Below are 20016 nucleotides of genomic sequence, written 5' to 3'. Positions count from 1 at the left end.
GGGCCAATTTTTTTCATTTCAAAACCCAAAGGCAAATTGTAGAGGCTCTACCATTGCCCCAGGATCAGCTTTGACAAGGAATGAAAATAGACTTTTCCTGCTACCAGTATGTGCAGCTCAACTACACAGTGGATGAAACTGATGAACTATTGGAGAGATCCCTAGAATTCAATCAACAAATTTTGCAACACCAAAGTATTAACTATTTAGCCCTAACTGGGCTGAGACATAAAACAAATGTGAGAAATAGAAATGGAAATATTTATTGTACTGCTGTTCGGTGTGACTTCAGGCATGTTATTGGTATCAGTTCTAAAAGTGAAGCCAGTGCCCTTCTTTCACTTACCTGGCTGGTTTGGGTGAGATCCTCTAGATGATAAGCTCATTTCCATTGGCCAGAATACCATCCAACCCAGTTGCCTTCAAAACTATGCGTTATGCATTATATATTGAGGATCATGTTTGTCTACCTGTAGATGAGCAGTAATGTTGCAAGGTCCTGAGAGCATTCCAAAAAGTATGCCCTGCTGTCTCTCCCAGTCACATGCATGTTAAACTTACTGGTACTTCTCTACTTGCCTGAAAGTTAGAACTTATGTTCGAGCAGTTTCGATGTGTGTCATAACCATATTGTACCTGGTCAGCTCTAGCTGTTTCACTGCAGCCAACATATTGATCAGCTATTATGTCACCTTTTGAGGCCTTGGAAGTGATATAACTGGATTATAGTTAAATTCAGATGTTCTATACTATATATCCTACATTGAATTTACATAGGCATTATTTAAACTGATATGAATTATTTAAACTATCAATGAATGCAGGGAGGAGGAATCTTAACTCTAGTACTCGCAATTCTTCAGCAAATAACTTCTCCACCTGATACGATACGTAGTCATAAAAAAAACACAAATTTCTGGATTGTTCTCTATGTAATGAGAGGTAACAGATCTCAGATGCAACTACAATTGGTGTCAATGTTCCTGGTCTGTAGAGAGCCTGAGTAATCATTCCTCTCTTTTAACAAATTACTCCTGATAAGTGTTCATGGTGAGTATATTGTCCGGCATAGACACAATGGGCCTAATGGCCTCCTTCTGTGATGTCATTCCACAACTGGATAAAGACATGGTTGGCATCAGCTGTGATGCTACTCCTCCATCTAACCCCTCCCCATATGGTCAGATAGCTAGCTGACACTCATTTGAGTTGACTCTAATTAGAGGCTTTCTGCTGCCATGCTGGTAGTTGTGGGGAAAGGGGTTCTGGGAGACTACGACAGGAGGGAATAGGAATGACTGGGAAAGCCTAAACTTTCTTTGTGGTGCCTGGAGGAGCACACCTGAGAACTTACCTTTTAGGGCTTCCTCATATCCTAACCCTCTTCTGACTGAATGCAGCCTGGCCGGATAACTGTCATTCAGGCCGGAGTTAAAATTGCTATCTGTTCCTGATATCATAATAACCCGGCCACAGCAGGAATAGGGAGGATAAGTCCATTTTGTCCATACATGTGGTGCTTCTGTCCATTTCTTGCCAGGTGGGAAGCCTCAACATTTAAGTCATTGAGTTACTATTAGAACAATCATGTACATGATACAGGGGTTGTGCATTTAAACAACACAATATTTATTTTTCTTTACTCTTTCACGGGAGGTGGGCATCACCAGGAAGACCAGCATTTGTTGCCCAACCCCAATTGCCCTTGAACTGAGTGGCTTGCTATATCATTTGAGGGCAATTAAGAGCGAACCACATTGCTGTGGGTTTGGAATCACATGTAGGTCAGACCAGGTAAGGATGGCAAATTTCCTTTCCTAAAGGACATTAGTGAACCAGACTGGTTTTTACAACAATCAATGATTGTCATTGTGTCACCATCACTGAGATTAGTTTTTGATTCCAGATTTTTTATTAACTGAATTTAAATTCCATCAGCTATTCTGGTGGGTTTTGAAAACATGACCCTAGAGCATTAGTCTTGTCCCTGGGTTACTAGTCCAATAATATTGCCACTATCCTCCTCCATCTCCTCTATTGTCAGATCCTGCAGACTGGAATGAAATCACTACCAGTGAACTTTTTGAGTCCTGGGTTTTGTTTTTAAATGGCACAATTCTACCCTTTGTAGAATCTTTGCACCATGATTTTGAAAGTCTGTTTTATTTGGAGTTCATGGAGGCTTTCAGTACTGCCAATTGAATATTGTAATGGTGATACTGAAACCAGTGTATTATTGTGAGAGCACTGCACTGCCATAGGTAGTAGGCTGAAGCAGCAATTTACTCCTAAACATCAGTTCAAGGATTGCAGCAGTGCTGAGCTGCCTGTGAATTTACTTTACTGTTGTCGCTGAGGTTAATTCGAGGGCCACGTGTCAGCAACATTATAAAATGGGATTTAAAGGGACTGTGCAGCAGCGGTGGCTATTAATTAATGCTTTCAGCAAACTTGAACATATTTTATGACATATTCCAACTTGGAGAGAGAAATTGAACAGAAAACTTAACTGTTTTCCATTGACATTTCAAAGAAATATCAATTCTGAGAGTTTGAAAGAGCACATGGTATGGAAAGGATTTGTTTTATATTTTTAGGTAAACTATCTTCCCAAATTTTGGGGTGTTCCATTTACAACTATGCACACTTTTATTTTATTCATGGGATGTGGGCATCACTGGGTAGGCCAGCAGTTATTGCCCATTCCTAATTGCAGCTGAGAAGGTGATGGTGATGAAGGTGATGGCCTTCTAGAATGGCTGCAGTCCATGTGGTGTAGATACACCCACAGTGCTTTTAGGGAGGGAGTTCCAGGATTTTGACCAGCGACAGTAAAGGAACGACAATATATTTCCAAGTCAAGATGGTAGGTGGGTTTGAGGGGAGCTTTGAGGTGGTGGTGTTTCCATCTATCTGCTGTCCTTGTCTTTCTGGATAGTAGCAGTCATGGGCTTGGAAAGTGTTGTCTAAGGAGGCTTGGCGAGGTCTTGCAGTGCATCTTGTAAATGGTACACACTGCTGCTATTGTGCATCGGTGGTGGAGGGAGTGAATGTTTGTGGATGTGATGCCAATCAAGCAGGCTGCTTTGTCCTGGATGGTGTCAAGCTTCATGAGTGTTTTTGGAGCTGCACTCATCCAGGCAAGAGGGAAGTTTTCCATCACACTCCTGGCCTTGTAGATGGTGAACAGGCTTTGGGGACTTGGGAGGTGGGTTACCCGCCACAGGGTTCCTAGCCTCTGATCTGCTCTTGTAGCCACAGTATTTATATTGCTAGTCCATTTCAGTTTCTAGTCAATGGAAACCCACAGGACGTTGATAGTGGGGGATTCAATGATGGTAAAGCCATTGAATGTCAAGGGCTATGGTTAAATTCTCTCCCGGAGATAGTTATTGCCCGGCACTTGTGTGGCATGAATGTTACTTGCCACTTGTCTGCCCAAGCCTGGATATTGTCCAGGTCTTTGCTGCATTTGGACATAGACTCCTTCACTATCTGAAGAGTCACGAATGATGCTGAACATTGTGCAATCATCAGTGAACATTTCCACTTCTGACCTTATGATGGAAGGAAGTTAATTGATGAAGCAGCTGAAGATGGTTGGGCCAAGGACACTACCCTAAGGAACTCCTGCAGTGATGTCCTCAAACTGAGATGATTGACCTCCTTCAACCACAACCATCTTCCTTTCTGCTAGGTGGGACTAGCAGAGAATTTTACCTCTGATTCCCATTGACTCCAGTCTTGCTAGGGCTGTTTGATGCCACCCTCAGTCAAATGCTGCCTTTATGTGAAGGGCAGTCACACATCTCACTTCTGGTGTTCAGTTCTTATGTCCATGTTTGAACCAAGGTTGTAATGAGGTCAGAAGCTGAGTTGCCCTGGCGGAGCCCAAACTGAATGTCAGTGAGCAGGTTATTACTAAGCAAGTGCTGCTTGATAGCACTGTTGATGACCCCTTCCATCGCTTTACTGATGATTGAGAGTAGTCTGATGAGGCGGTATTTGGCTATGTTGGGTTTGTCCTGCTTTTGTGTACAGGATATACCTGGGCAATTTTCCACATTGCCAGGTAGGTGCCAGTGTTGTAGCTGTACTGGAACAGCTTGGCTAGGAGCCTATTTCCATAAAAAAAATCTTGAGGTTAAACGAAATGTTAAACATAGGATCAAAGATGCTGGAGATGTTATTGTATGAACAGTTAAAACTGTGCATGGATGTTTATATATAAAGCTATTTTTCAGGCATTTATTTACTGCGTGAAGTAGTAATGACAGAGTTACAGCACAGCTAGGCATAGAGTAAAGTTACTACTACACACCCTGGTAACATGCCTCGATCCCAAACCCTGAACATTGGTCCTGATTGGAGTGGGACTTCCACTTCCTATGTCACCCATCCTTAGACTCAGATTTCGATGCATTATCTAGTTCTGTTTTTATTTCTAACATTATATTCCTGCAGATGATCAATGGGTTTGAAATAAGTGAAATGGTTACAATTGAAATTGGATTGAAATAAACAGTCATTTCAATAAGATATTTTCAGCTGAATGTTCCACTTAAATAGACATCTTTCTCTATCGTCTTTTACTCATATTTGTTATTTTATTTCTGTAGGCGTGGAGTTCTCCATCTCCATGAAAGTACTGGAATTCATAACTTGGGATTGCCGAGGTGGCAACTTTCCCTCTGCCTGCTTGTTGTGGTAATCATTCTCTACTTCAGTCTCTGGAAAGGGGTAAAGACTTCAGGAAAGGTATAATGTCCTTTTTCCCATGATCAAGAATGTGTTAATTGAGAAAACTATTTTTTTTTCCAGACGGAACCAGGTAAATAGATACTGTCAAGTACACAAAGAATCATACTGATCTGAAACATTTCATTATCAATCCAATTGGAATTAACAATTCACCACTTATTGGAAGTTATTTGTTTAATTTTATTTTTGACTCCATAACCAGATGAACAATGTGCCAGATCAATTTTTTTCTCTTGTTATTGAGATGAGTCTTGTTCTGGTTAAACATTTGCAGGAGAGCCCAGCTTGTTGGTAGGAATTAAGAAGAGTGGGAACCTACCCAATACCGGATCTGCCTAAACTTGTGACAACAATTCCCCCCTCACCACCACTGCAATAATCCCCCTCCTCAACTTAGCCCAGTTCTATTGCTTTGTTTCTACATTGATTGCAGTCATTAATATGACTGTACCTTTCTACTGAACTATTGTTTGCAGTTTAAAGGAGTTTGCAATTCAGACTGAGCTAATTTAGCAGTGGCTCAGCAGAAAGCTCTTTGACTTTTTACCCTACATAAAAAAAATGAAGTACAGTTAACATTAGCAATGGAGCCTCAGTGGGTTCATGCACCACCCCTTATGGTATTGATATCTCCAAACCAGAAGGGTCTTAAATTTAATTCTGAGTCATTAGTTGGCCTTAACATTTCACAGCTTAGATCCATAGGTTTTTGTTAGGTAAACGTATTAAGGAATAGGAAAACATGGTGGCTAAATGGAGTTAAGATACAGATCAGCCATGATCTAATTGATAGGGGCTATAGGCTCAGTGGGCTAAATGGCCTATGCTTATGTTCCTGAGCAAATTGGGGAAGAACATGCAGAAAAAAGAATTCTCATTGGCATTGTGGGAAAATAACTTTCTGAACTGCTTCACTTTTGATTTATAAGCAATAATAATGACGAATGAATTATCTGCTTTAGTCTGACAATACTAACGGTAGTTAACTGATTGGTTCCCAGTAGAGGGTCCATTGTAACCTATTTTCATATGAGATGCCCTGCAATTCATAATTTTATTAAGCCAAAACAGATCCAATATCCCTGGCACTTGTATTGACACAACATGTACTTCGTGCTCTGTTTGCAAAAGCAGAACAGAAATAGTGCTGTTATTTAAATTGGACTGTTAAGTAGATATTCAAAACTGGAATAAGAATCTAGGTATGTTTACTTTGAAATAGTTTTACAGTCAATCTATTTATATTGTTTTCTAGAGAGTGAAAGGCTCAGTGTAAGTCAGTCAGCTATCGTGCAGAAAACCCATCAATTTTACTTTGGCCCAAAAGTGAGTGCTTCCTGCTCTTCATATTGGAGGTTGTTTTGTGCCTGAAACATGGGCACTGCATAATCAAACTTCTAGGCCTAATTTTCTTTACAATATGGCCAAAACTTTGCTTCAGTTCCTCTGAAGTTGGCCCAGGGAAAGGCTTTGTCTAAAGCCCAAAATGAATGGATTTGGGATGAATTTTCATTCAAGGGCCAGGAGCCTGATGAGGGGAGTTATTTACAGATCTCAACTCCACACAGTGTGTTTTGGCACACCCACTGCTATTTTAAAATAGGGAGCCAATTAAAGGCCAGATAGTGGGCTCAATCAGGGATGCCTTCCCGGCTCCCAGAGCTGGAGGGCCAATGGGAGGCCCTCCAGCAATTGCAGATCGGCAATCTTGCCAGCTGAGGTGGGAGTTTTTGATTTGAAGATGGAGGCAGCATGGGAGCAGACCAAGTAAAGTATTTTTAATTTTTAAGATGACCTCAGTTGCCTGGCTGTGATCCTAATGGGGCAACCCCTTTGTGGCCTAGCGGCAACTGCGGATCCCCCACAATGAACAATCAAGGCCCCCTACCCTTCCCAGCCTGAGCCCATAACATTGTCAATGTGAGTTGCCTGCATGGGATGGAACCTTAATAGGCCCTTTAATTAAATCAGTTTGCAGATCATTGGCTAACTGCTACGTGCGGAGGGTAGCCAATCTGACATTGAGCTGACCTCTTTGAAAATGGCTCAAGGTCAGGATTGTGGTAGGGAATCAGCACAATGTCCAGCAATGTCAAATTACATGCCCACCCACCTTCAATCTGGACCTTTAACCCTAATTCAGAATTTGGCCCCTTGAATCAGAGAATCACATGAAAGGCAACAAATAAATGATACCCTAAACTATTTGCCATTGTCCCAACAGAACCTGCACTTTTAATCCATGTTTGCCTAATGCTCCAAAATCTCTCCCAAACTGTTGTGGTTGCCACAGTACAAAGCTGGCACTGAGTACCTTGCATTGGCTTGTCCAATGCACTTGTCCACTGTATTGTCCCTTAAATTTCACCAGCAATTTCCAGATCTCCTGTTGCAAATTCAGTGGGAAGTTCAGAATGGGAGGCCCTGCTGAATTTCACTGCCAAAGTTTGTCATTTTAAAAAGAAATTAAAAGTTAATCTATTTTCAACGGAAAGGGTAATCAACAGTGCTATTAAGCGGCACTTGCTTAGCCATAACCTGCTTACTGACACTCAGTTTAGGTTCTGCCAGGGCCACTCAGCTCCTGACCTCATTACAGCCTTGGTTCAGACATGGACAAAAGAGCTGAACTCCAGAGGTGAGGTGAGAGTGACTGTCCTTGACATCAAGGCAGCATTTGATGAGTGTGGCATCAAGGAGCCCTCGCAAAACTGGAATCAGCGGTAAAATTCCCCGCAGGTTGGAGTCATTCCTAGCACAAAGGAAGGTGGTTGTGGTTGTTGGAGGTTAATCATCTCTGATCCAGGACATCTCTGCAGGAGTCCCTCAGGGTAGTATCCTAGGCCCAACCATCTTCAGCTGCTTCATCAATGACCTTCCTTCCATCATAAGATCAGAAGTGAGGATATTCGCTGATGATTGTACAATGTTCAGCACCATTCGCAACTCCTCAGATACTGAAGCAGTCCATATCCAAATGCAGAAAGACCTAGATAATGTGCAAGCTTGGGCTGACAAGTGGCAAATAATATTAACATCACACAAATGCCAGACAATGACCATCTCCAACAAGAGCGAATCTAACCATTGCCAATTGATATTCAATGGCTTTACTGTCACTGAATCCCCCACTATCAACATCTTGGGGGTTACCATTGACTAGAAACTGAGCTGGACTAGCCATATAAATACTCTGTTTACAAGGGCTAGGAATCCTGTGGTGAGTAACTCACCTCCTGACTTCCCAAAGTCTGCCCAACATCTACAAGTCACAAGTCAGCAGTGTGAGGAATTCACTTGTCTGGATGAGAGCAACTCCAAAAACACTGAAGAAGCTTGACAACGTCCAGGACAAAACAGCCGGATTGATTGGCACCACATTCACAAACATTCACTCCCTCCACCATCAATGCACAGTAGTAACAGTGTGTACCATCTACAAGATGCACTGCCCGAACTCGGTAAGGCTCCTTAGTCACCACCTTCCAAACCCACGACCTCTATCATCTAGAGGAACAAGGGCATCAGATACACAGGAACACCACCACCTGGAAGTTCCCCTCCAAGCCACTCACCATTCCGACTTGGAAATATATTGCCGTTCCTTTACTGTCGCTGGGTCAAAATCCTGGAACTCCCTCCCCGATCAGCCCTTTGGGTGTACCAACATCACAGGGACTGCAGCGGTTCAGGAAGGCAGTTCACTACTGCCTTCTCAAGGGCAATTAGGAATGGGCAATAAATGCTGGCCCAGCCAGCGACACCGCCATCCCATGAATGAATAAAGAAAACATCATGAACAACAGCGCTCCCTGCCTGTATCACCTGTTCCTTGTTTGAGAACAATGTCAACATTCAAATTGTTGCAGAATACTCAGAACCATTCCATAGCAGACAAGAACCAAATTAAAAAACATGCTGTTTTTGATCTATTTGGTCAACTTGATTTGAAAAGCAATCTAACAAATAGAGATCATCAAATTCCCGCTCATTGTAGTTGTTTGCAAAGTACTTTCATAAACCTCCAGTTGTATTCCTAAACACCTGCATTAAAAAGTCTGGCAGACATAAGCTTGGATATTCCTCAGTTTACCCGTGGAGGGTCTGGATGGAACTTTACCTTCTTTGACTGATCGACAGTGACCCAATCCATTTTACTGATTGGAGGTTGTCATTTATGTCAGAAGAGTTCCCATCAGGATCCCCATCATGCAGGCCACCAACAGGGAAGGAAAGTATAGGCAGTGCAGCTGAGGCCTTGATCTAATGAATTTTGAGAGACTGAACAGACTAAGAAAGGACCATTACTGACTCCTTTCCCTCTGCCAGGCCTTCCATCACTGGCAATGCCTGGGGTTGTTGGGAGCAGTGGTGGAAGATGCAGATATGAGACTTCACCATCCCACCGGAATTGGGTGAGATGGTGAAAGAAAACCCAGGTCCCTGTTATCTGGAATGATGAACTCTAAGCCAGTACCACAATGACTATTAATGACTCTTGTACCTTTAAGAGAAGACCAAATGTACATGAAACTAATAAATGATGGTTATAAAGTTAAAATAGGAATATGCACATTGTGACATATACACAATTTCTGACGGTAATAAGTGTATGTTGTCACTGTTATGTTGCTGCAGTACAGCAGCCCTTTTGCACCAGGTTACTCTGAAGTTTGGATATAATTTTGTCTCCAGCACTACTGAATGAACAATGCATCTTATTTAACTGACTGCTGAATAGCAATTTATTAATCATTTTCTATTGTATTTGGCTGCCTTCATCAGAAGATGAGTAACATATGGAGTGTTGTTATAGTCTGGATTCAACTAACTATTTTCAAATTTAAAATAAACATTTGGTTCACAATATCTTTGTGAAGAGCTGGACAGCTGGAGGCTTGAAATGTCATGGCTTTAGCTCAGTTTTTCTGTTTTTGCAAAGCTAGATCAGGGATGAATATGGATGAAAGTACATCTGTTGTCTCTGTTTCTTTGGCAGGTGGTGTGGATCACTGCGACCATGCCCTATATGGTGCTACTTGTACTGCTGATCCATGGGATCACACTGCCAGGTGCAATAGATGGGATCAAGGCCTACCTCAGCATTGACTTTGAACGCCTGAAGGAAGCTCAGGTAGATTGCTGTTCATTTTTCAGTGGGTAGATTTAAAGAATGGTTAGATTTGTGATTAATTCATTTTTAAATAGGATCTTGCATTAATATTGGGCAGGATCATCCCAGATTTGCATTAAGTGTGGTAACGGGCTTGAACAAGAATGATTTACCCGTTGGCCACGATGGTGGCTCTTCACGCTGTATCATCCCAAACCCGTCTCATTAATCATGCATTCCCGGGAAACATGGTTTCACTGATGGGCGGGCTCTATTTCGCCAGCCACGTTGTCACCTCGCAGGTTCCTCACGCCGGGCACCATATTTAAAGTGTAGCTACGTATGCCTCTCAGTGCTTCCAGCCCAGACTGCTGCACAGAAGTCATGGCCCCAAAAGGCAAGAAGACTGCAACACTCCGATTCAGTGACGCGTCCCTGGAATGCCTTCTGGATGCCTTGGAGGCCCGCCATGATGTTCTCTATCCCAGCTCTGTCCGCATGAGGGGCAGCAACATCACCAATCCAGCTTGGGAGGCGGTGCCAGTGCCCTGCAAAAGAGGACAGCCACCCAGTACCGAAAAATGATGAATGATGATCTCCGTTCTGCCAAGGTAAGTCACTCTTCTCGACACTCCCAACTCTCACTCACAAACCCATCACACATCCACAGGGCCCTCACTCACTGCCAGTTCAAGGCACATCACCATTAACTCTCTCACACACACCTTCATTGTCCTCATCTCATCCATGTCACCACTCACTACCCACACATGCTAGACGTACTTATCATCTGGGTCTGCTTACACACTCTCCTTCTCTATTCATGCACGACAAGCTGGCACACAACAACAGGGAGAGGTCACAGACTGGTGGAGGAATTCCTGAAATCAAGGTCCTCACCAACTTTGAAAACAGAGCCATCCAGCTGGCTGGCAAATATCTGGACCGTTCTTGTGCTGATGATGAAGTTGGAGCTCAGTCAAGTGAGGATCCAGCAGTGTAACATCCATCAGGCAACCATTCTGTGAGTGATGTGTCCTGTTTCACAGGCCACTGCCATGCACTAATTATCTCTCACAAAACAAAAACAGAATTACCTGGAAAAACTCAGCAGGTCTGGCAGCATCGGCGGAGAAGAAAAGAGTTGACGTTTCGAGTCCTCATGACCCTTCGACAGTTCTGTCGAAGGGTCATGAGGACTCGAAACGTCAACTCTTTTCTTCTCCGCCGATGCTGCCAGACCTGCTGAGTTTTTCCAGGTAATTCTGTTTTTGTTTTGGATTTCCAGCATCCGCAGTTTTTTTGTTTTTAGCTAATTATCTCTCCTTGCTTTCGCAGGCACATCTGGAAAATAGCCGAAATTGTCCATGACCCAAGTCCTCGACTCAAACCCCGAATAAATCTTAGAAGAGGAATTTGCTGAAACCCTCATTGAAGATCTGTCACAGTGCACACCCACGCCCTCCACCAGCACAGACACACACCTTAGTGGGACTAAGCTTTAGAGTATCCTCAGGGTCACAATCTGGTAAGCATATTGCACTGTCTGATCCACAGCAGGCGGAGGCAGGGACTTCCCAGGTCGCTGGCACTCGGAGGACTGCTGGAGACTGGAAATCTGCTGATTCAGCTGACAATCCTCTGGAGTTGGTCATATCTCAATCGCTGGAGCTGCAAAGGCAAGCTTGGGAACATCAGGAATGGATGACGGCTACAATCCTCAGATTGTAAGGGACAATGGAGGAGTCCATCGTCTTCAGTCTGAGGTGATAATGCGGCATGCCAATGCACCGTAGTCAACACTGGTAGGATGGCGCTGCCATAGAGACCTTGGTCCAGGACGTCGATCCTGCACGGCTACATGGGCTAACCTCCATTGCTGATGTCATAGTTGGTCTCCAACAGTGTCAACATGAGAGGGGTGCAGAGCAACTCGATCTCACTCCAGCTTCCCCTGCTCCTTAAGGACTCAACCAGGAACCCTCAGGCAATCCAGTTCCACAGGCCGAAGAGGGTTTCACTGCCACACAGCAGGACACCAAAAGCAGGCTGAGGCCCTTCAGGTCTCAACCCTCTAGAGGACGCCTATCAAGGTCATCACAGATAGGGTATAGCAGTCAGAAGGCTGCCTGCACCTCCACTGTGGATGTTGGGGGAGCACCAAGATGTAGTGGCAAGGTTAGGAAGGTTAAGAAGATGTGGTTGCACAGCATGAGCACGAAAGCTAATCACTTGTACATAACGTTCAGTTTGTTAATGAACTCACAAGAATGTCCTCTTGTCTATGGCTCCTTGTTCTGATGAGCAATGTTCATGTCAATCAGATGTGAAACCTTGGTCCCTGCACAAGATAAAGGCAGGTGTCTCAGTCCAGGGCCTCTTCCTTGTGCTTTGTGGAACCTTCCCAACACACTGATGGTGTGCTTTCACTGTCACTGGACACGTCATTCATACTTGCACCTCGATGGGGCTTATCATTGCTGCTGGAATGGCCTGGGTCGATGGCACAGAGTGCCATCATTCTCTCTGTGTGCCCCCAGCACCTATGAGGTGTGGCTGGCCCCCCATCTCATTAGCATCTGTGACCATGAGCTGAACTCTTCGGGACCACACGAAGGATGCTGAAAGATCAGGACAAGGTAACGTTTTCCGCTGCATCTCCATGATATGACCAATTCACAGAGCACAAGCGATGTGCCATCAGCCAGACAGGTGTCAGACATTCACCTAAGTTATGTGAGGATCTGTGCAGAGTCCCCACTGCACGTCATCATCATCCTCCTGAAAGTCAGGACCGCGGGCATCCGCTGTGTCTCCATGACAGGAGTATTATTACAGAGGTTATGTGTGCTGCCATCAGCCAGACAGGAACCATATGTTCACAGGTGCAATGTGAGGATCTATGGTGTCTCCTCACCGCATGTTGTCATCATCCTCCACAAATCTAACAGCTATGAGGGCCTCACAAACGCACCTGCCTCAACTGGCCCGTGCAATGCTCTCATCGCCTTTATCCTTGCATTCGAGCACCTCCCCACCTTCATCCCTGTGGGCATCCTCCTCGTTAGAGGGGATGTGCCGCTTCTCAATCTCCTCCTCCAGTCAGCTCCTCTCCCTGTTGCAGTGCTAGGTTGTAAAGGGCGCAACAGGTGACGATGATGAGTGACACCCCCTGTGGGCTATATTACAGAGCTCCAGCAGACCGGACCAAGCACTGGAACCTCACTTTCAGCATCCCGATGGTTTGCTCCACCAAGTTGCAAACTGCAGCATGAGTCTCGTTATAGCTTTGCTCTGCTACAGCCTGAGGCCGCCACACGGGTGTCATCAGCCACGGCCTCAGCGGGTAGCCCGTGTCCCCGAGGAGCCAACCCTACAGCCTCTGTGGATCCTGGAAGATGTCAGGGATCTGTGACCAACTGAGTATGTATCAGTCGTGGACACTCCCTGGAAACCATGCGCAGATGTGTTTGTGGTGGTCACACACCAGCTGAACATTCAGCGAATGGAAGCCCTTGCAACACACATTCCACTACGTCAACTGCGATGGAGATCTGAACGCCACATGAGTGCAGTCTATGGCACCCTGCATCTATGGAAAACCTGAGATCTGGGCAAATCTGACTGCTCTTGCATCCTGGCTTTCCTGATCTGGGGCGAAATGCACAAAGTTGTGCGCCCTCGCGAAGATGACGCCCATGACCTTGTGGATGCATTTGTGCTTGGAGGCTTGTGATATCCCACAGAAGTCACCTGTGGTGCCTTGAAAGGAGCCACTGGTATAGAAATTGAGCCTAGCAGTCACTTTCATGACCACTGGCAGTGGATGCCATCCATGTCCCCATGGTCCGAAATCCTGCAGCAGGTGGCAATTGATCAATTCCCTGGACATGTGCAATCTTCGGCGACACTGGTTCTCGGTCATCTGCGGGAATGACAAGCACCGTCTATAGACTGTGGGTCTAGCTGGGCGCCAACCAGCGACAGCTCACTCTGGCTCTTCAGGAGCATGCATGGGAGCCCCAGCTACCCCTTTCTCTAAGGGTGCTGCTCCTCCCTCTGCCCGGCCAGGCACCTCCGTCACTCTCTTCTCCTTTGTCTTCACTCTCTGTATGCCGTGCAGCACACAGCTAGGTCACCATGCTCCCGGTGTACTCCTCCTGCAGGATGAAAGAGAGAGATGTTTGGGTGGACTGAGAACCTCTCTTGGTTAAGTCTGAAGGCCGCTTAACACATTCTCGAGAGTGCTGGCCATCACTTGGATGACCAGAGTTTAGTGCATTGCATAGCCACCTGAAACCCCACCATCCTTCATCCCACTCCACCTGACTGATTGGCGGCAGCTTTGCCCATCGGACTGCATGCTGTGCTCTCAGGCATTCGCCTTACTCACACTGCAAGGCTGCGCTGTTAGCTTGAACCATGGGGAAGACTGGTCCAAACTGAGATGTTGATATTGCAAGGGGCTGTGAGAGCCTCCACCAGTGACTGCTCCATGGACACCTCTCACAAGGAGATTGTACAACGTGCCCATTCGTCCAATTGTTCTACAGTCCACTAAAATGCTCATTATTTTGCAGTCTGTGCCTGAGTGGTGAAAAGCTCCAGAGCATTTGGTGGTACTTTCAAGTCTCTGCGTTGCTTGAGTGGGCAGATAAGCTAGGGACCTGATTCCAAGCCTGTCAATGTGGCTGCACTTGAACTGTCTCAGCTGTGGAGGAATGGTCACTTTATATAAAATTTCCCTAATTTGTGGCCACTTCTCTCCCACTACTGCCCCCCATCGCTACCCCTGGCACCTGCTTGTGCACTGCCATCAGCAGCTATAGAGCCCTTGCACAGTCCTCCCCACCCCCTCCCCCCACCCCACACACACAACCTTGCTCATCCACAGTGCAGCCCTTGACCCAGGACCACGTTATCAGCCTGGAAAATACAATTTGCCTATGCCCTCACCTGAATGCACATCACTTCAACCTTGAGGTCCAACAGGCGAGAACTGTGCAATGTTACTGTGCACTCACGTCCAAGTTCCCCTCAAAGTGCAGCTTGCCAAATGCACACCTTATAAATGCTGTTCACACCGATGTGCTCAAATGATTCAGTGTGGGGAGATGATTCCAGCGAGCTGGGCTTATAATGATATGCAGATATGTTACAATGAAGTTCCCGAGCGGCAGTGGCAAGTGCGGCCGCCATTGATGGGTGGAGGGGACAATTGCAAACTGGTTTCACGACATCATGAAACCAATTTTTGGCCTTCTTGCCATGTTGTCCACTCATGCCCACCATGATACCTGCGGGCACAGAAAATTCTGCCCGTTTTCATTTAATACCCTACAATTCTGTATATCTCATTTTGGATTCAATTCAGTACAAAATCTCAGATCTGTGAAGGATATGAGGACTTACAGCACAAGGACAAATGGGTTAGTATTCTGTGTACATTTGAATAACCATTAAAATTATTTCACTCATGCTACTTCAATCATCTTTTACAATTCTTACTTTAAGATTTTAAGGGGTGGATGATTTACAGAATCATTCGAGGCACAGCAAACACTCAAGGGATTCCAGATCCCTGCCATCATTTTGACTGATATTCTTGTGCCCTGTGTACACTGAAGCTTTGATTGTATTTGTGTCTCTGCATGCTGAACTGCTTTACACTGGCAGACCTGAGAATCTTATCATTTTGAATTGTCCTCAAAATCTCATTCAGATCATCGCAAGGCTCAGATGGTTCCTTCACGCTCATCTCATAGTTATACTTCCACATATTAAATTAAAATAATTCTCTCACTCTTCTCCAATTTTTTCCTTTTCATTCGATCATTTCCAAAGGCAGAACATTTGCTGGATCGCAGGCTCATGGGCATTGGCAGCCGTCTAATAACCTACTGAAGTGACTATTCTTTGTGCCAACCTCCAGACAGGGTAAAAGCCATCAAATCTGGATCCAATTTAATGTAAACATAGTGAGGTGACAGTTTGCTTAGGGAGTCCGAGTTGCTGCGGCAACATACAACTTTTACATGCATGTTGTAGTCTGGAGTTACCCACTGTGCCACAAGACGTCCTACAGAAGATCAGCATGTAGGATTGCATATTTTGAGCTGATGGAATGTAAATAAGAACGGGGATTTAGGAGTTGCCTAAAACTTTCTCTGTTAAAATAAGACCTTCATTACCTCAATGGAGGGCATGGAGGAAATCAAGCTGAAGGGCAACTGTGAGAGGATTAGAGGCTAAGGACGAGAGTGGTCAGTGTCACAACAATCCACTGGAGGAGAACAAAAATATTTTAGATAAAATGTAATTGTACTGGAAATAAAATGTTCTCGATAAGTAAATGGAAATGGTGATAATGTTTTGTGGGCCGAACAGGATCAGGATATTGCTGGGTGGAGAACTGAAAGCCGGTCTTTAGTTCTCTGCTTGCTCGTCTCGGTAAAATGCATTTTTAGAAATTGGCAGCTCTGCAGTGATGAGCACTGTATTTTGTTGCTGCAGTAACTGTGCTAGTTAGTTAAAAACAAAATATATCATTCGCTTTTTCCTAGACAGGCTTAATAATAATGTTAAGTTAACATTGGTATTGTCACTAGATTTCCCCTGTAATCAACTATATTCCCTTTTGTCCTATTCAAATAGTTCCAGATGACTCAGAATCCCTTCAGTAGCATTATGTGTTTATTTTTTAAAAATAGGAAAAAAGACTGATGCTTGAACACTTGGCAGTTTCTGTTTCTGCAAGTCCTTCAATACACAACAGATGTAACCATTTTAAACAACCAAGGGAGCTCTGCATTTTGGTCCATCAAGGTCTGAATCACTCAGAAAAATACATTAAAGAATCCAGATCAACTTGGACTGCCATTTGGCGAATGCAGTGCTCTGTCAACCTTCATAATACAAAATGTATTCATGAACGACATCGCACTTAAATGTGAAACTCTCCCATTCTATGTTTTTGATTACAAAGTAGAACAGTGATCAAACAGTATCCTTGGGTAGGATTTTGCATTTTAGATTAGGACCCTGATGTTGAGATCAAATGGGGTTTCCCATCCCACACTGTGTTGGGAGCAATCACCCAATAGTGATTTCGCCTGAATTAGCTAATTACCGTCCAATGGAAGGTGGGTGGGTTTTCAAAGCTGGAGGGCCAATAGGAAACCTGCTGTTATGGGCGGAGCTTCGGCCTGCTATTGCAGGTAAGGGAGAGAGTGGGAAACTCTATTTTGAATTGCACGCTCAACAATTTTAACAAACTTGAAATTTAAAATTGTCCACGGCTCCTGGGCCGCCATTGTGAAGAGGGAGGGCTTTCCATTGGGCAGCCTGCAGGAAGGTGGTAGAGGTGGGGGGTTGGGTGGCTTCAAAGTGATCCTGGAACATTGCCCACCGCCACCGCCCCCCCCCCAATCCCCCCATCCCCACCCCATGTCTGCTGCCGGGAGGCTACTCCAGGCAGCTGCCATATGTTCTAAAATATTTGAAATACTAATGTGATACAGATGTAGAATATTAATTTGGTACACCAGCCCTTGATTTCATCTTGGTAATGTTTCAATTTAATTGGGACCATCTGGAAGAAGTGCCAAGTAAAGATTATCAACATTGGGGACCATGGAAGTCAGAACCTGTTGTGGTCTTGCACATCTCTTAGGTATTTACTTGAAGAGCAGCAGATGCCTAGGAACAGGTTGTCATCTTGGCCACCTGCACACTCAATTGAGAAATGGAGCCTGGCAGGAGACCTAAAGAGGCAGGAACAGTTTCCAAAAAGGAAAAGCAGTTAGAACAAAAAAGCTACATTTTAATATACAATTGTAACAGAGATATGGCTGAGCTTGGAAAGGTCTAGGCAGTTAATGTTCCAGATGCAACATTTTCAAGAGAGAAAGTGGGGGCATGGTACATTCATGTAAGATTTGTATTACAATGCAAGAATTTAAAGATGAACAAGAAGGTCACATTAAGATGGAATCCATATGGAGCAAGTTAAGAAATTATAAGGGAAATGGTAGAATTCCTGATTTGCATTGTAGCAATAAAACAATGGCATTGAGGTAGCAGTGGAGATCTACAGTTTGTTTAGTGAGACAAGAAAGAACAGCAAGATAATGCTGGGTGGCTTAACTATCTGGAATGAGGTAATGTATGTGGCCAAACTAGAGAGCTCTTTATACAGTGCGGTTAGGACTTCATCCAAGATGCCATATTTTTAGTTAAACAAGGGCGGAAGGATTGCACAACTTAGCTCTGGGAAATTAAGTGAGGCAAATAATTGGTGCAAGAGTAAGAAACAATGGGGAATAGCAACAACATGATAATGGGATGCTATTTAGGAATAGAAAAGGATAGTGAAGAGTCACAATAAGGTGACTGGACTGGAGTGAGGCAAGAAGTGATTTAGCCCAAATTAACTGGGCAAGAAAACTAGAAAATAAATTAACAGATCAACGGTGGGTAATCTTCACAAATATGGAATGAAGAAAGGAAAAGCAAATATATCCCTTTAAAACAAAAAGGAGTGCTTCAAGAACAGAATTTTGTGGATAAATACAATTCAAATAAACTGAATAGAAGACAGAATATAAACTACTGAAGATAATTATGCAAAATATGGAAAGTGTAGTAGAGGACTGAAAAAGGAAATAAATTGGAATTTGAAAAAGGCTAAGAGAGAATGTAAAAAGAAAACAAGGACTTTTATAATTTATATAAAATATAAAAGACCAGTCAGAGTGGAATGTGGCTGGGATGAAGGAGAATCTGATGTAGGATGAAGAGGTATTAAATACTTTTAGTTCTTGTACAAATGATCATGGGAGTGAGAATATTGATAAACGGGAGGAGGAGATGGAACAACTGTGAAAGATAACTATAGAAAAAATGCTTTGAAAAAATTAGCAGAGAACCTGAGGTGGATAATTAACTGGGCCCCAATGGTATGTACCCTAGTTAAAAGAAATTGATGAAGGGATAGCTGTGGATGTAGGCACAATTTTAATATCCTCTTTAAATATGCATGCTACACCAATGGGTAGAGAATAACCAATGTCATGCTTTTGTTCAAGAATGGCCAAGAACAGCGGAATCCATAAAATTCTTAAATTGAGATAATAGTAATTAACATTCAGAAATGTATGGGTCAGTCAAGGTTCAGTCATTATGTGTTTGTTAAAAACAAGCTGTTTGTCCAGTTTAATAGAGCTTTCTGATTAAATAATAAAGGAAATCTATTAGGTGTATTTTATATGGATTTCCAGAAGTAGTTTGACAAGATGCCTCATAAATTGCTTAGAAAAATTTCCAACATATATTATAAGAGGGCATGTAGCAGTATTTTTGGAAGATTAGACTGAAAAAAATAGTTTTGGTAAGTTGGTTTTGCTCAGGATTCAGAAGGGTTGTAATTGGTGTACGCTCGAGGGTAATGGTTATAAGCTGCTTTCAGTCTCAATATATAAAGACAATTTGGACTTGCTTATAGGAATATCATTTCAAAACTTGCTGGTGATATAATAGTAGGAAGTTTTGAAAATCACAAGGATGACTGAAGAAGACTTAAGGAAGACATAGACAGAATGTGCACACAAATAAAAGATGCAATTTAATGGAGAAAAGTAAGAGGATATAATTTGGGAAGAAAAACAAGGAATGACAATATACACTCAATTATAGTATGCTGAAGGATGTGTATGTGAAGGGAGAGACCTATGGGTTTAAGTACATAATTAACTGAAAATGTGAGTGCAGGTAGATGAAGACATCAAAAAGCCTACTGAATTTTGGGTTTTACAAATAGAGGCATGCAAAAGTAAATTCTAATTCCCTCCCTCACTTTTTTCTCTGTCCGCCTCTCTCTCTCTGTCTCTCTATCTGGCCTTCTCTCTTTCTCTCTCTCTTTGTCCCTCTCTCTCTCTCTCTTTCTACTGTTACAATGTTCCAGTGAAGCTTAATGCAAGCTCAAGGAACAGCGCCTTATCTCTCAACCTGGCACTGTGCAGCCTTTTGGCTCAACATCGAGTTTATCAGCTTTAGATCATATCGTAGCCTTCATCTTGTTCTGTGTGTTTTTTCTTTTTTTTTTGTTTTGTTGGGCTGGTTTGACATTGTTTCTTTCTTTATCC

General features: G+C 43.6%; 1 protein-coding gene across 1 annotated transcript in view; it reads left to right on the top strand.

Moving 5' to 3' along the window:
- Positions 1-20016, top strand: part of slc6a2 (solute carrier family 6 member 2) — a 143723-nt gene that overhangs the window by 55405 nt on the left and 68302 nt on the right. The window contains exons 4-5 of the mRNA XM_041191297.1: positions 4620-4758; positions 9761-9895. Coding sequence (XP_041047231.1) covers positions 4620-4758; positions 9761-9895 — 274 coding nt within the window. The remainder of the gene's footprint in view (positions 1-4619; positions 4759-9760; positions 9896-20016) is intronic.

This window comes from Carcharodon carcharias, chromosome 7 (genome assembly GCF_017639515.1).
Source record: "Carcharodon carcharias isolate sCarCar2 chromosome 7, sCarCar2.pri, whole genome shotgun sequence".
NCBI classification, from domain to species: domain Eukaryota; kingdom Metazoa; phylum Chordata; class Chondrichthyes; order Lamniformes; family Lamnidae; genus Carcharodon; species Carcharodon carcharias.
The sequence above is the reverse complement of the archived record's forward strand: the minus strand, read 5'-3'. Positions and strand labels throughout refer to the sequence as shown.